Consider the following 13,985-nt stretch of genomic DNA (forward strand, 5'->3'; position numbering starts at 1 on the left):
TGTGTGCGTGTGTATGGGGGCAGTGTTGGCTCACCAATTTCTTCTAATTTCAAAGTTAGGCAACACCGCCATCTTGTGGTGAAAGCAAGGAACTGTGGGGTTAAAGCCCAGCAGAAAATATGATAAAAACAACTTCTTTATTATGACATATGCTTCTTGATTGCCTTCAAATTAAATGTTTTCATAAAAACGTATTATTCATATTAACATATTAAGCTTAAAACAATTATCCACAAAAAGCAACTAATGAACACTACACCAAAAATGCCACTGTAAATAAGTCATGACATACTTGTAAAGACACAACAATCCATGCTTCAGCGTATACTGCAACCCAGGAAAGTCAAAGATAATTTAAACTCAAGAAGAATAAGCTGTCAGGTCATCTACATTACATTTCACTTTAAACTGAACAAATAAAGAAGGTACACAAAGATATACTCTGAAATGCACTTAAATGACTGTAAGTAGCAACAATCCCAGTGTGTCAATACAAGAAAAATACCCCCATCATCAAGTAAATATTAACACAGAAAGCTTGAAAAGACGCGCGGTTCTCTCACTGATGGGTTTTGGCAGTTTGCACAGACAGCTACATGTTTCCTCTAAAGCAGTTACTTTTTCAGAGAAACAGCACTGCCCTTATTCATATGTTATGAGTACAGAGCATGCTGCGTGAGCGGAGGCATGCTGCTGGAAGTAAAGGCACTCAGCGTGGCCTGCAGGCATCCTCCACCCCCAGAACCTTCTTGCTATACACCTTAGAATCATCTTTTGTTTCCATGTGTTAGACGGAGCAATGCTGCTACAGTCCATCGATCGTGGTCGTACTTCTCGGTTCTAAAGACCTAATGCAGTGTGTTTGACGCCACTAAATCCCATTTGGTTTACATGTTTGGTTTGGTGTGAGGCAGTGTATCAATATATGGATACGGTCAGTCCAGCAATGTGTATTTACAGCTGAGTGAGTCATGGACACACGCAGCTTTAGCAACTTTGTACACCTTCATCAATAGTTAAACTTTAAAATTCAGCAACCCAATACTCTTTACTCCTCACTGAGCTAATTGTAGATGTTGGAGAAGCGATCAGATCACTGTCCTTTCTATGGAGCTTTTCTCTTGGCTTTTGTTAGGTTCCTCAGCTTCACCTGTTCTCATTTATACTAATGGCCACCATGGGGTGACTTCTAAATGGAAAATAAGAACTATTGAAGAGTGGCCTCTATACAGCCAATGAGAAAAATGTAACCTATTTCTCAGATGATTTACAACTAGAGTAAACATTTCAGTAATGTTGCTCGTTAAAATAAAATATTAATTAATAAATAAAATATTAATATTATCATTTAAAATAAAATAGACAGTTTATATGCTTTGGGGCACAGCTAACCTTCAGGCAGTGTCTTCAGGTTCTCATCAAAGCTGAACCATGCTCGTCACGCCCCCTGATGGAGAGAGCCAAAACACTTAGGATTTAAAACATTATGATGGCTATGTCTGTCTTTTATGAACGGGGAAGAATGGCTGTGGTGGGCTAGGCGACTAGAAGTACTAGACATGGAAGGAGCTACATGCACCACTTGAGCATCGGTGTAGGCAGAAGTATCCTAGTTATGTTTTGTATATGTTTTGGTTTCAGAAATGTGGATAAGGCTATAACCCAGTTTTAATAGGACAGCTATGTAGGCTATAGGGGGCTTGATTAGCTTTAAACAGTTGGCCTGAACCAACTGGTCCCTGTAAAGGCTTTTATGTATCATGTTCTGAATTTTATCACAACCAGGATAAGATTCCAAATCAAATTTCCATGTATATTTCATGAGATCTGAGGTAATAAACAATCACTGTGATCAATGAGATCATTGCTGAGGAGACGGCAAATCTTCATTTTGAATTTTACAGTAGTATAATTAGCTTCAATGGTATATTTACGGTATATTGACACTATATTTGTTAATATGCTGTGCCACAGCAGATCAGGTTTGACCATAATTTAAATGTTGAAAAGCTTCTTCTTCAGATTTTTTGTTGTTTTATCACTACACAAATATACAGAATAAGTGTTTAGTAAATTGTTTCCCTGCTTTTTGTGAAGGGCTAAACTGTTTGCTAACAAAAGATGATGTGATGATCTGAAAATGCAAGTTTGTTTTTTTTACTTAAATAGTCTTCCTGCTAGTAACAATACTTGTCGTTGTGACCTTGTTAACAACGCATGAATAAAAACCTAAAACTGGATTTTTTAAGGATGTGTGAAAAAAACAAAAATCTTTAAATCTTCTGCCTTAACTATGAAGATATTGCACTGAAAATATGTAACATCCTGCTGTGGTTTTATGGTTTTGGGTTCATTGCTGTCATCAACCGTCAGTAGCTGTTGAACACAGTGAACCATTTGCAAATTAAACATCCTGTTGTAGTTCTCAGGTATGGTGAAGACCAAACAGAGCTCAAATTAAAGCAAATGTCAGAGTTTTGTTTATCAAGTGATCCGAAATATGCTTCCAAATTGGTGTTCTGATTTACGAATGCTAAATGTTGAAGATTTTGGCTAATCACTTAAAATCCCCAGAGGTCTCAATCATGATCTCATTATCCTTAAAGTATTTACATCCTTGTAAGACACTGGACATGACAGTGACAGAATCATGTTCCAAAATGCTCCACGCTGCTCGTCTAGCAGTACTCCTCTCCCTGTGGATCTGGCAGGTCATTGAGGTCTAGGAAGATGGAGGTGTTGGACAGCTTGCGTCCATCTGACGACAGGTCGAGCAGTTCCTCGGCAGTGCTCGGCACAGAGCTGATGTACATGTCCCACACCTGCTCCGGAGAGTCCAGCTCCAACAGCTTCTGCTTGATCTTCAGGTTCTTCTCAATGTTCCTGCGCTTGTGCTTGAACTCCAGGATGGTTTTGGTGTAGCGGTTGATGGTGGTGACTGAGGATGCCATGCAGGCCGTGAAGGAGCTCCATGCCAAACTAAGGAAAGAAATGAAAACAACATGAACTCCTTCATTTGCTCCATATTCAACACCCTTTGTTCAGTTTTCAATCCTTTACACAACCTGAGCTATTCCTCTGATATACTAACATTTAAATCGTGGCCACTCCCAATAAAAATTTGACATTCTTCAAGTCTGGCACCCAAACTTCCACCTCATGTGTTTTTGTTAGCGACATCATCTCCATACCACACGTCATACCAGTTCTCACAACTATTTTACTTTAAATACTGATAACAGACTAGACATGAAAAATGCATCCTCATGTGAAAACATGTATAGAAACATAAAAAAATGATTTTGAAAACTTTATCTTGATAGAAAGTCTCTTTTTTATAATGATCAAAACACAAAAAGCCTGTTTCCTCCAAAATTCAGACTACTGAAAACAGGTTGTCATATTATTTCGATATCTTGGGAAAACAGTTACATTGTGCCAACATAAAATGCTGTTAAGGTAATGTTTTTGTCACAATCAAGTCATAATTATTATTTGACAAGTAAACAAATGGGCTGCTTTGATTAGGGATCAGAAGACAAACAATAGCTAAAGAAAAAAATACACGCCTGTTTAGATTACTTTTTAATATTAAAGTTATGAATTTTACCACAGTATATTACACGTGTGCACTATTGTTTAAAAGTTGCTATTCACAGTTTTATAGACTAAAAGACTATCTAAATCTGTTTTAATGACAGCACACTATGAACTTTTTAGCATAAGGAGAATTGGACTATTCCACTTCTGCAGCATAACAGAAACCCCTGAGAGTAAAAAGGTCCTTTTAAAACACAAGATAACGGATAATGATGAGAGGAAAACCATAAATCCCAACAGTCAGTCAGAGAAAGCATTGGATGTGCAACAATGGCTACTACACCAAACCCATGGTTATAGATAAACTAAATACAAGGAGGAAAGGGCAGGTGACCTTAAAGCTACAGTACAGGGAGTGCAGAATTATTAGGCAAATGAGTATTTTGTCCACATCATCCTCTTCATGCATGTTGTCTTACTCCAAGCTGTATAGGCTCGAAAGCCTACTACCAATTAAGCATATTAGGTGATGTGCATCTCTGTAATGAGAAGGGGTGTGGTCTAATGACATCAACACCCTATATCAGCTGTGCATAATTATTAGGCAACTTCCTTTCCTTTGGCAAAATGGGTCAAAAGAAGGACTTGACAGGCTCAGAAAAGTCAAAAATAGTGAGATATCTTGCAGAGGGATGCAGCAGTCTTAAAATTGCAAAGCTTCTGAAGCGTGATCATCGAACAATCAAGCGTTTCATTCAAAATAGTCAACAGGGTCGCAAGAAGCGTGTGGAAAAACCAAGGCGCAAAATAACTGCCCACGAACTGAGAAAAGTCAAGCGTGCAGCTGCCAAGATGCCACTTGCCACCAGTTTGGCCATATTTCAGAGCTGCAACATCACTGGAGTGCCCAAAAGCACAAGGTGTGCAATACTCAGAGACATGGCCAAGGTAAGAAAGGCTGAAAGACGACCACCACTGAACAAGACACACAAGCTGAAACGTCAAGACTGGGCCAAGAAATATCTCAAGACTGATTTTTCTAAGGTTTTATGGACTGATGAAATGAGAGTGAGTCTTGATGGGCCAGATGGATGGGCCCGTGGCTGGATTGGTAAAGGGCAGAGAGCTCCAGTCCGACTCAGACGCCAGCAAGGTGGAGGTGGAGTACTGGTTTGGGCTGGTATCATCAAAGATGAGCTTGTGGGGCCTTTTCGGGTTGAGGATGGAGTCAAGCTCAACTCCCAGTCCTACTGCCAGTTTCTGGAAGACACCTTCTTCAAGCAGTGGTACAGGAAGAAGTCTGCATCCTTCAAGAAAAACATGATTTTCATGCAGGACAATGCTCCATCACACGCCGTCCAAGTACTCCACAGCGTGGCTGGCAAGAAAGGGTATAAAAGAAGAAAAACTAATGACATGGCCTCCTTGTTCACCTGATCTGAACCCCATTGAGAACCTGTGGTCCATCATCAAATGTGAGATTTACAAGGAGGGGAAACAGTACACCTCTCTGAACAGTGTCTGGGAGGCTGTGGTTGCTGCTGCACGCAATGTTGATGGTGAACAGATCAAAACACTGACAGAATCCATGGATGGCAGGCTTTTGAGTGTCCTTGCAAAGAAAGGTGGCTATATTGGTCGCTGATTTGTTTTTGAATGTCAGAAATGTATATTTGTGAATGTGGAGATGTTATATTGGTTTCACTGGTAAAATAAATCATTGAAATGGGTATATATTTGTTTTTGTTAAGTTGCCTAATAATTATGCACAGTAATAGTCACCTGCACACACAGATATCCCCCTAAAATAGCTAAAACTAAAACAAACTAAAAACTACTTCCAAAAACATTCAGCTTTGATATTAATGAGTTTATTGGGTTCACTGAGAACATGGTTGTTGTTCAATAATAAAATTATTCCTCAAAAATACAACTTGCCTAATAATTCTGCACTCCCTGTATGTACAATCTCACCAGTAGATGGTAAATGGACTGGTGCTTCTATGTTTTTCCTATGCAGGTGCTTTCTATCTAACATTCACACTCTGAATGGAGACTTCGCAGAGCAACTTTAGGTTAGCATTTTTAACGCTGGAACAGACAGGGACCACCAACCATCCGATTAGTAGGTGTGCTAGTCTACTGCCTGAGCTACAGCCACCCCAAAAGATGTCAAAAGACTGCAAATTGCAGTCAACTGAATCCTGTTTTGTTATCCCGCTCAATTCAAGTGCATAAATCTCAGCTACACTGGCCACTGTAGGACAAACAACTCTGTAGGACTGCTGGTCATCTGTAGTAAGTGTAGGCTGTCATTTTACTGTTTAGCTCAGCTGTCAAAAATGCTCATCAAGGGGAAGGTGTGATTTTTAGGAGAATCTAGGCTAACTTTAGCTGGAATAGCTTATAACCAGTTGTTGTTGTTGTTCAGCTGGCTCATTGTCCAGAGTGTCCAAAAACTGGCACTCATTTCTATGTAATTTAGTGATTTGATCTTAATTTACAAGAATGCATAAATTATGATATTTATGAGTACAAGATTCTTTTTTTTCTATATTAAATAACCACCAGAAATTATGCACTATGCTGATAAAAAACTTTCTATGTGCTCTCATTGTGTTTTTGCAGAATAAAAGTCCAGCCAGTGGGAACGAGGAATTGTCCTCCTGGTGGCGCTGATTCACCATAAAAACCCTGCAAACCTGTCTGCTTTATTGAGGCATAATTGTTAGTTTAACAAGGACTAAACATTGGCCTGATAAGGTTTAAATGGTTCAAACCCATTTATTGTCAGGCTGATGTTACTGGCCAATATTATCTGTGTGCTGATTTATCAACATTAGCATTTATAACGATTGATAAATAAAAATTAAAACCAGTAAAAGAAAGAAAGAAACACCCTTCAGTTATGTTATGAGAGTTGATGTTAACTGTAACTTCTGCAGCTCTGTTGTGTTTTTATATCTTTTACCCTCTGGCCTGTGTTTGTCTTTGATATTTGGTGTTATTGTACAGCACTTTCAGTCAGACCTGTTGTCGTTTTTATAAGCGGTATGGCACCGTATATTACAGTTTGACCACAAGAGGGCACTCTGAAGCTTTCCTACTAGCAACACAGAAAAAGAAAAAAATATTGGCTAATCTGTTGAAATGTTTGCCTTTCAAATCACCAAATACTTGTATCAGTATTCGGTGATTTAAAATTCAATATCAGCTGGGCTCCAATTTAAACACAAAACCCCCCCAAACAAACAAAAGTTGAGAAAAGAACTGCAATGCATGGTAAAACGAAGTATTACATATTTTTGCTGTTCTTGTGAAATTTAAATTGATCAAAGATGAAATAACCAGTGTGTAGAACATTTTGCCAAATCATTTCAATGCTTTGGGAGGACAAACAAGTGAGGACTCAAAGCGCCAGGTGGCGAAACAGTGGGATAAGAGAGAAATTACTACAAAGAATGTAATGGGAGGGAGCAGGGTAAGGAGAAATACAGAAAAGTAGGCTGAGAGCAACAGCACAGGAGACACAAAGAGAAAAGACTAAGCTATCTTGTAGAGTGGGCTTTTTCCTTTATCCACTTAACAAGCTCAGTTTTTGGACCTGTGATTGCAGCAGATGAAAAGACTGAAAAGTAGGCTAGAACTGAGGTGCTGAAAGGTTCAGTCTGGCCCACAGATGGCTTTGGAAACTGTTAAAATTGCATAGAAGCAAGGCATAATTTGTGGACAATTTACTGTACCAGGAAGCACAGGAACACAAAAAAACGCCCCTGTAAAAGCTCATGTTTGAAGTTTAACAAGCTCACGTTTTTGGCAGTGAGCAGAACATAAATGTTCAAATCCTAAATGTGACAGAAAAGGAGTTTCATAAAAAAACATCTTGCAGTTATGTCCTTACACATGGTGTTGGACATGGGCGCATGACAATGTGTAATTTATAGATGTGCTATCTGCACAAAACTATGATTAGAAGGAATCATTGTTGAGTTACAGTCAGTTAACTGATTTTGCTACAAATAAATTAAAAAAGAAGTTAGAATTTAATGCTCAGAAAAATTCTCCAAACTCGGCTTGGAGTGACTCACAAACTCTGTTCATTTTTAGATTATATGTCCGAACAAAAACTTTGAAAGACTTCCAGAAAGCCTGGAGATTTATTGCTCAAGACCACTTTAAAAATGACAAGAATGTCTGGCTGCCTGGGAGCAAAATAGAAAGAACCAACATCACTCACATGTATGACCAGCTGTAGTCCCACGTCTGAGGTTTCCAGTCCTCTGGGCCCAGACTGACTGTCAGCTGGAAGGCTGTGGTGAACATCATGTGGGCTACCATCCCCAACAGACCTGGACACACACAAATACACAAACACTGATAAATCAATAAGATTTACCCACACTGACAGCCAAAGAACCTGCTAAGTGTATTTCTTGATAGCCACCACTTGGTGGCAGTATTTCACAATGTAACACACAACGACGCAAACATGAGCAGCTGTTTGCAACCATATACAGGTCAAACACTGCTATTACACAAAGTTTAAACGTCTAAGAACTCGATAAAAAAAGTAGAGCAGAAGAATCTTTTCTAATTGCCTCTCAGCTATTTAACACATCCTTTGACCAATCCCAGGATATGAAACCACAGGACTAACTAAAATGTTATTAAAAATGAGTATTAACAGTCTAATAATTCAATAACAATGTGGACTGATTAGTCATACTCTGTATTTGCCGAATCTGCATGCTTCCTTCACTACTCCTTTTACTGCAAGGGGCACTGAGCTACGTGAGTCACTGTTTAAGTGAGTCACACTGAGCAGTGCTGCTATCTACAGAATGTATTTCTTTCTTTTAGGGTTGGCAAATGATCACATACAGAGAGAAATATTACAGGAGCTGAAATTCAAACTATGTGGCCAAACTAGGCACCGATTCTCTGTTTCTTTACTTATTTCACAAATTCTTAAGACTAAATAAATACATAAATAAAAATAGGAAGCAAAACCATGCAATAGAAAGAAAAAACTAACAGGACGAGACCATCTGTTGATAGGATCACAAGCCAGTGATTCTTCAGACACACACAATATGGAAAATATTCTTTTATGTTGGTATACCACACATCATAAGCAAAGCTACAAAAACATTAAAATGCCTAAGACTGTGTGATAGTGGTGTAAACTGGGGAGAATGCCCCCCAGATATCATCTCTCCAAGTACAAACCTGTAAAACCTGCACATGTTGGCAAAATCTGTCTAAAGTCTTGTTGTCTTTGCAATGATCTGTGGTTTCTGTAATGAATCACATGATTCTTTTTCTGTTAGTTCCATGTGGTTTTACTGTATTTTCATTTAACTTCCCTTCTCTCCTTTGTTCTCACTTCTTAGCATCACCTGTGTCTTATTAACGTTCTCTCCCAAGGACTGGGTCGTTAAACATGTCGCGTTATAAACCCACTGCAAGCAAAGGACTTTAGCTCACAGTGGGTTCATGTTATCATTTAGCTGTCAAGTAAAACACTGATTTTCCTCAAATTTTATTCTTAGTACTGAATTTGAAATAAAGCAGCAAAACAAATAATTCATGAAAGAGAGAAAACTCTATTACATCAACTCTAAGATAAGACTTTACGAACAGCTGAAAAATCAATCAGAAAAGTCCAAGTGGAGCATAAAATGAAAATAAAACTGTGAGAAATAAACAGTGAAATTCAACTTTCAGGTGTACCAACTTTTCTTTGTTTACTGCATTAATTATTTTCTCATTTATTCCTTAATAACCAGAAGTAACAGCGCACAAAGGAACTGGGAACAACACAGAGAACTCGGATAAAAAAATGTAAAACATATCACATAAGCTGCGGCATTCAAATCACACTCGGTTGTTCGATTTTGGCTAGCCTGTGACGCAGCAGGTGCCACTGTTTCTTATTCTTAGCTGACGGAGTGGTACATGGTGTGGTCTTCTGCTGCTGCAGCCCATCTGCTTCAAGGTTCACCTGGTTCATTCAGAGATGCTCTTCTGCGTACTGCAGATGGAACGAAGGGAGCTTTGTTGCCTTCTTATCAGCTCGAAGTATTCTGGCGTTCTCTTCTGACCTCTGACATCAACAACACATTTTCTCCCAGTTTCTGACAATTCTCTGTAAACCCTGGAGGTGATTATGTGGGACGCACCCAGTAGATCATCAGTTTCTGAAAGGACCAGGTTGTTGCCAGGCAGACCAGCTTGCCTGGCAACAACAACCATCTCACGATCAAAGTCACTTAAGTCAGCTTTCTTCTCCATTCTGATGCTCGGTTTGAATATCAGCAGGACATCTTTTCCGTGTCTACTTACCTAAATCCACTGGGTCCCTGTTACAGTGTCTGATTGATGGATTAGTATTTTTGCCTTAACAAAGTGGCCACTGAGTACATCTCATAAGCTCATAAGATTCCCTCTGTCACACCAAACTTCTCCATATCCTCCTTTTCTACATCCATGAATCCCAAACTGTCTGTCTGATGTACTCATTTCTAATCTTGTTCATCCTTTTCAATGAAACATTTAACATCTTCAACTCTGCCACCAGCTCCCACTCTTGTCTTTTTGTTAGCGCCACCATCTCCAAACCATATATTATAGCAGACCTAACTAGTGTCTTGTAAACTTTGCCTTTCACTTTTGCCGTCCTTGTGTCACAAATCACCCCTGACACCCTGCCTGCTTTGTTTTCTTCAGCTCTCCTCTGCACTTTGTCAATGTTTTAAACCACTCATCGAAGAGAGCTTTTTGTTATGTTAGTGAGTAATTAATGTACTATTTTTCATTAACTATTAATTAATTATAAACTGGGTGTATTTTACAGTTTTATTTGAAAACATGGCACAGCTACTGCTCCCAAAGCAGCCTCTGTGAGCAGCTCCTGCTAAAGTAGGTATATCCAGGCCCACAATTTCCCATGATGACAAGCTGACTCACGAGGTGAAAACAATACCATCCACGGTGCTGCTGCTGCTAATAAATCTTGCAGTAAATTTCAGAATACAGCAGTGTTGGTGGAGTTATTTACTTCTGCACGTAAGCAGGCTTCTGCTTGGGAATAGGATCAACTAGTGCAATGAAAGACATGAAGGCATAAATATGGTAATTACAGCCAATCTCAGCGTGTTACTGTTTGTGAGATGAAGACCACGAGAGTCAAGGGGAAAATAGAGAGAGAATTCATTTTTCCCTAAACCCTGTTCCCTTTAAGCTTCTGTTGCTAGGCATGCTCAGCTCAAGGCCAATATGCAATTTTCAAGGAAAACAACAAAGGTTTTTAACTAATTGTAATTTTTCCACTACATTTGAATCAAACAGTTGAGTTAAACCAGCACCACACCTGTGAAAAACATTATATTTTGAAGAAACATTCATCCATCCAGTTTTGGCTGCTTATCTGTGGCTGGGTTGTGTTGGCAGCAGTGGAGCAGAGAAACCCAGAACTCAGACCTCAGGTGATGGTAGGAGGGTAGGGCTGAATTTCTCCCAGCACTGCCTTATTCTCATCTGCCTTTCATCCTAACTGCACTCTAGTAAACATTCAGAAAAGCATCTAGCACAGATGCAATGCACCCCAATGATACAGATGTGGTGATTTATGATTCCAATATTCTGATATATCAGGCAATATTTTTTCTTTTACACACACGACAGGAAAATAGATTTCCCTATAATTTGGTGTTAACAACACCCAACATTCGACCCCCGGATTGGAGTGTTTCTCATACATTTTATTTGCTTTTAAAATTTTAATTTATTGGCCATTATAAATGCTGTTGTTAGCAGATCATCAAAAAAGCTAATAGTAGCTTTTAATATCAGCCCTCCTATAATACTGATATTATTAATTTGATAAAATGCATCCACAGACAGAACTGTATATAGCAACCTATAAAAGGACTCAAAACTGCCTTCTCAAAGTGTCCTCAGGGTCACATTTGTCTTGAAGAAACGTGTGAGTCATTGCAATACAAAAACACATGCACACACACACACACACACACACACACTAGACTAAACAAAAAAAAAAATTAGCCATGCTGTTGCTACTGCTAGCACATGAGCTGTAGTTAGCAAACAAGCGACAGTTAGCTTACTTTGTGAATTGGCTGAAGTTTTTATGTAGCTGACTTTTTGACAAACAGTAACATTCTGTTAGTTAGACGCGATGCTGAGCAAGTAAAAGTAAAGCTATGTATCTTGGGCAGCAAGTTAGCTTTCCAACTAGCTTAAGATCCATGTAGAATATATCTCCAAAAGTTGAATCTGTTCATCTGGATGTGGCGTTTTGTGGGAGAAACAAACGTTTCTCCCACAAAACGCTACATCCAGATGAACAGATTCAACTTTTGGAGATTTACTTACCTGGATGATTGAGAATGCATCAAGACATGTAGAATATATGTAAATACATAAGGAAAATGCTAGATAAGAACATGCACAAGCTTTCCTAAATAACTTTTTTCAACTTTGTTAAAATTATGAAGATTTTCAATGTATTATACTAATTAGAGATAGTAAAGCTTTATACTCTAAGGAACCATTAACTGCCTGCGACAAGCATGCTTTTTGTTCATTCCAAGCAAATTTACTCCTTAGTTTTTAGTTTGTTAAAAAAATACAAACGGTTCATTAATAGTGCAGTACAGTGTCTCGGCTTTTATGATGCTAATAATGAAAACGCTAGCCACGAAAGATTCTTTCTCTATTATGCATATATTATTTATACTGTGGTTTTTTTGCTCTGTACTTTTTAAGCAACTCTTTATTATCTGGCCACATTTGAGGGCTAAATGCCAAAAATTGAGATTAAAACTAGAAATTAGAAAAAAGTAACAGATACAGAAAACACCAACGTATGACATGCTTGGTGCCATTTGTAGTTCTCCCACATTTGCAGTGTTAAATGTATTAGAATATAAGCCGTTTAGCATCTTGGTGTCCTATCCTGTCACATCTACCAGTTCAGCTTCCTGTGTACTTCAGGCATAGTTTATTTACAGTAGTGCAAACATATCTGAAGGATGAAATTTTCTGCTGTGGCAAATGTGAGAAAGGACAACTGTGAAAAATATTCCAACCTGATTTTGTGTAAAAAATGGAAAACAGCAAAGGTGTTAAAATTGTCTATCTTTGTGTAAATCATATTTAATGTTTTTTTTTCTTTTTATGAATGGAAAAGATGGAAAAAAGAAACAAAAAAACATGCTCTGACTTTCAGCAAGATGGATAACACTGATGGGAGATTGTACTGAGCTGGAGAAGCTAGTAGAATAAAAGATAGCCCAGACATTACAAGACACCTCCTATTTATTTACACCCTTTTCATTATGTGAAGAAATCTCATGCTCGACACGCCTGTTTTCATCCTGTAATAGGACAACTATTGTTTGTTGGAGGTTTCGGCAGTCCAGTCCATATACACCAAGAACTGAGTGCAAAACGTAAAGTAGAGATTAGCAGCATCTTCCACTCATCCAGTATACTCTCTGTCCTTTCATATCCTTCCTGTCTCTTCCCCTCATCTGCCTCTTGCTTGGTTTTCATTTATTATTTTCATCTTTGCACCTGTTTTTTTTGTGCTGGATTTTTCCTTGCCCACAAAACAGCACAGGAATAAAAAGCTACGGATTTGTAGCCTACCAATCCGATTACCACATAAGCCCCCCCCCCTCCACAAATCCCTGGGCCGAACACGAGTGCACCAGATTCAGTACCAAACACCTAAATTCTCATCTCATCCCTATCAGAGCTCATGTTTATTCCTAAAGATATGACAGTGCTACATTATCATAATGCTATGCAGATCAGAGGCAGCCGTGCATCAGGATGAGTGGAACAAATTGGAGTTCCGAGTCTCAGCACGTTCTGTCATCTGGAAATTATGCTTGTTCTCCTAACACAAGGTCACTTTTTTCCAAAAGAAGTCAATACATGCCATTGCAAGGTTATTTATTTTTAGTGTCAAAGCACTTAACATGGACAAGCAGCCTCAGAGATGTGACGCTTTTGATCCAGTTCAGCCGTACAACATCGAGAAAGCAGTTTAGCCTAATCTGTGCTGCAGAGCTCTCTCACTGCCAACAGGGGGCACCTAGATTTTTTTAATCTGTTTTGTCATTGTGCACAAGCTACAACTGAAGTCTGACACTAAGGATTATTTGTCCTTTATCATGCTGTTTGGAAAATGACTATTCATCCAGTGTACAAAAGGTGGTTGAGCTTTTAATCCTGCATTTAGAACTGCAAGAGAAATCTGTCACACGACAAAGCGGATATGAAAAAAGACAAAATACATATGTTTATGTGACTAATACAATACAGGTCACAGGATATGTCAAACTTTACACTTTTCATTTTTCGCCATGTCAGACCTATCAAATTGTAGCTATACAATATGCACAGCAACAACA

The 13,985-nt window shown here is 38.7% G+C and overlaps 1 protein-coding gene across 1 annotated transcript in view; it reads right to left on the reverse strand.

Annotated features, from left to right (window-relative positions):
- Positions 1–72: 72 nt before the first annotated feature.
- LOC116330892 (germ cell-specific gene 1-like protein) overlaps positions 73–13,985 on the reverse strand; it is a 30,102-nt gene continuing 16,189 nt past the window's right edge. Inside the window, exons 4-5 of the mRNA XM_031753354.2 lie at positions 7,778–7,889; positions 73–2,979 (exon numbers count right to left, since the gene is read on the reverse strand). Coding sequence (XP_031609214.1) covers positions 2,679–2,979; positions 7,778–7,889 — 413 coding nt within the window. The 3' untranslated portion in view covers positions 73–2,678. The remainder of the gene's footprint in view (positions 2,980–7,777; positions 7,890–13,985) is intronic.

The sequence above is a fragment of the Oreochromis aureus genome, linkage group 8, assembly GCF_013358895.1.
Source record: "Oreochromis aureus strain Israel breed Guangdong linkage group 8, ZZ_aureus, whole genome shotgun sequence".
Taxonomy (NCBI): Eukaryota; Metazoa; Chordata; class Actinopteri; order Cichliformes; family Cichlidae; genus Oreochromis; species Oreochromis aureus.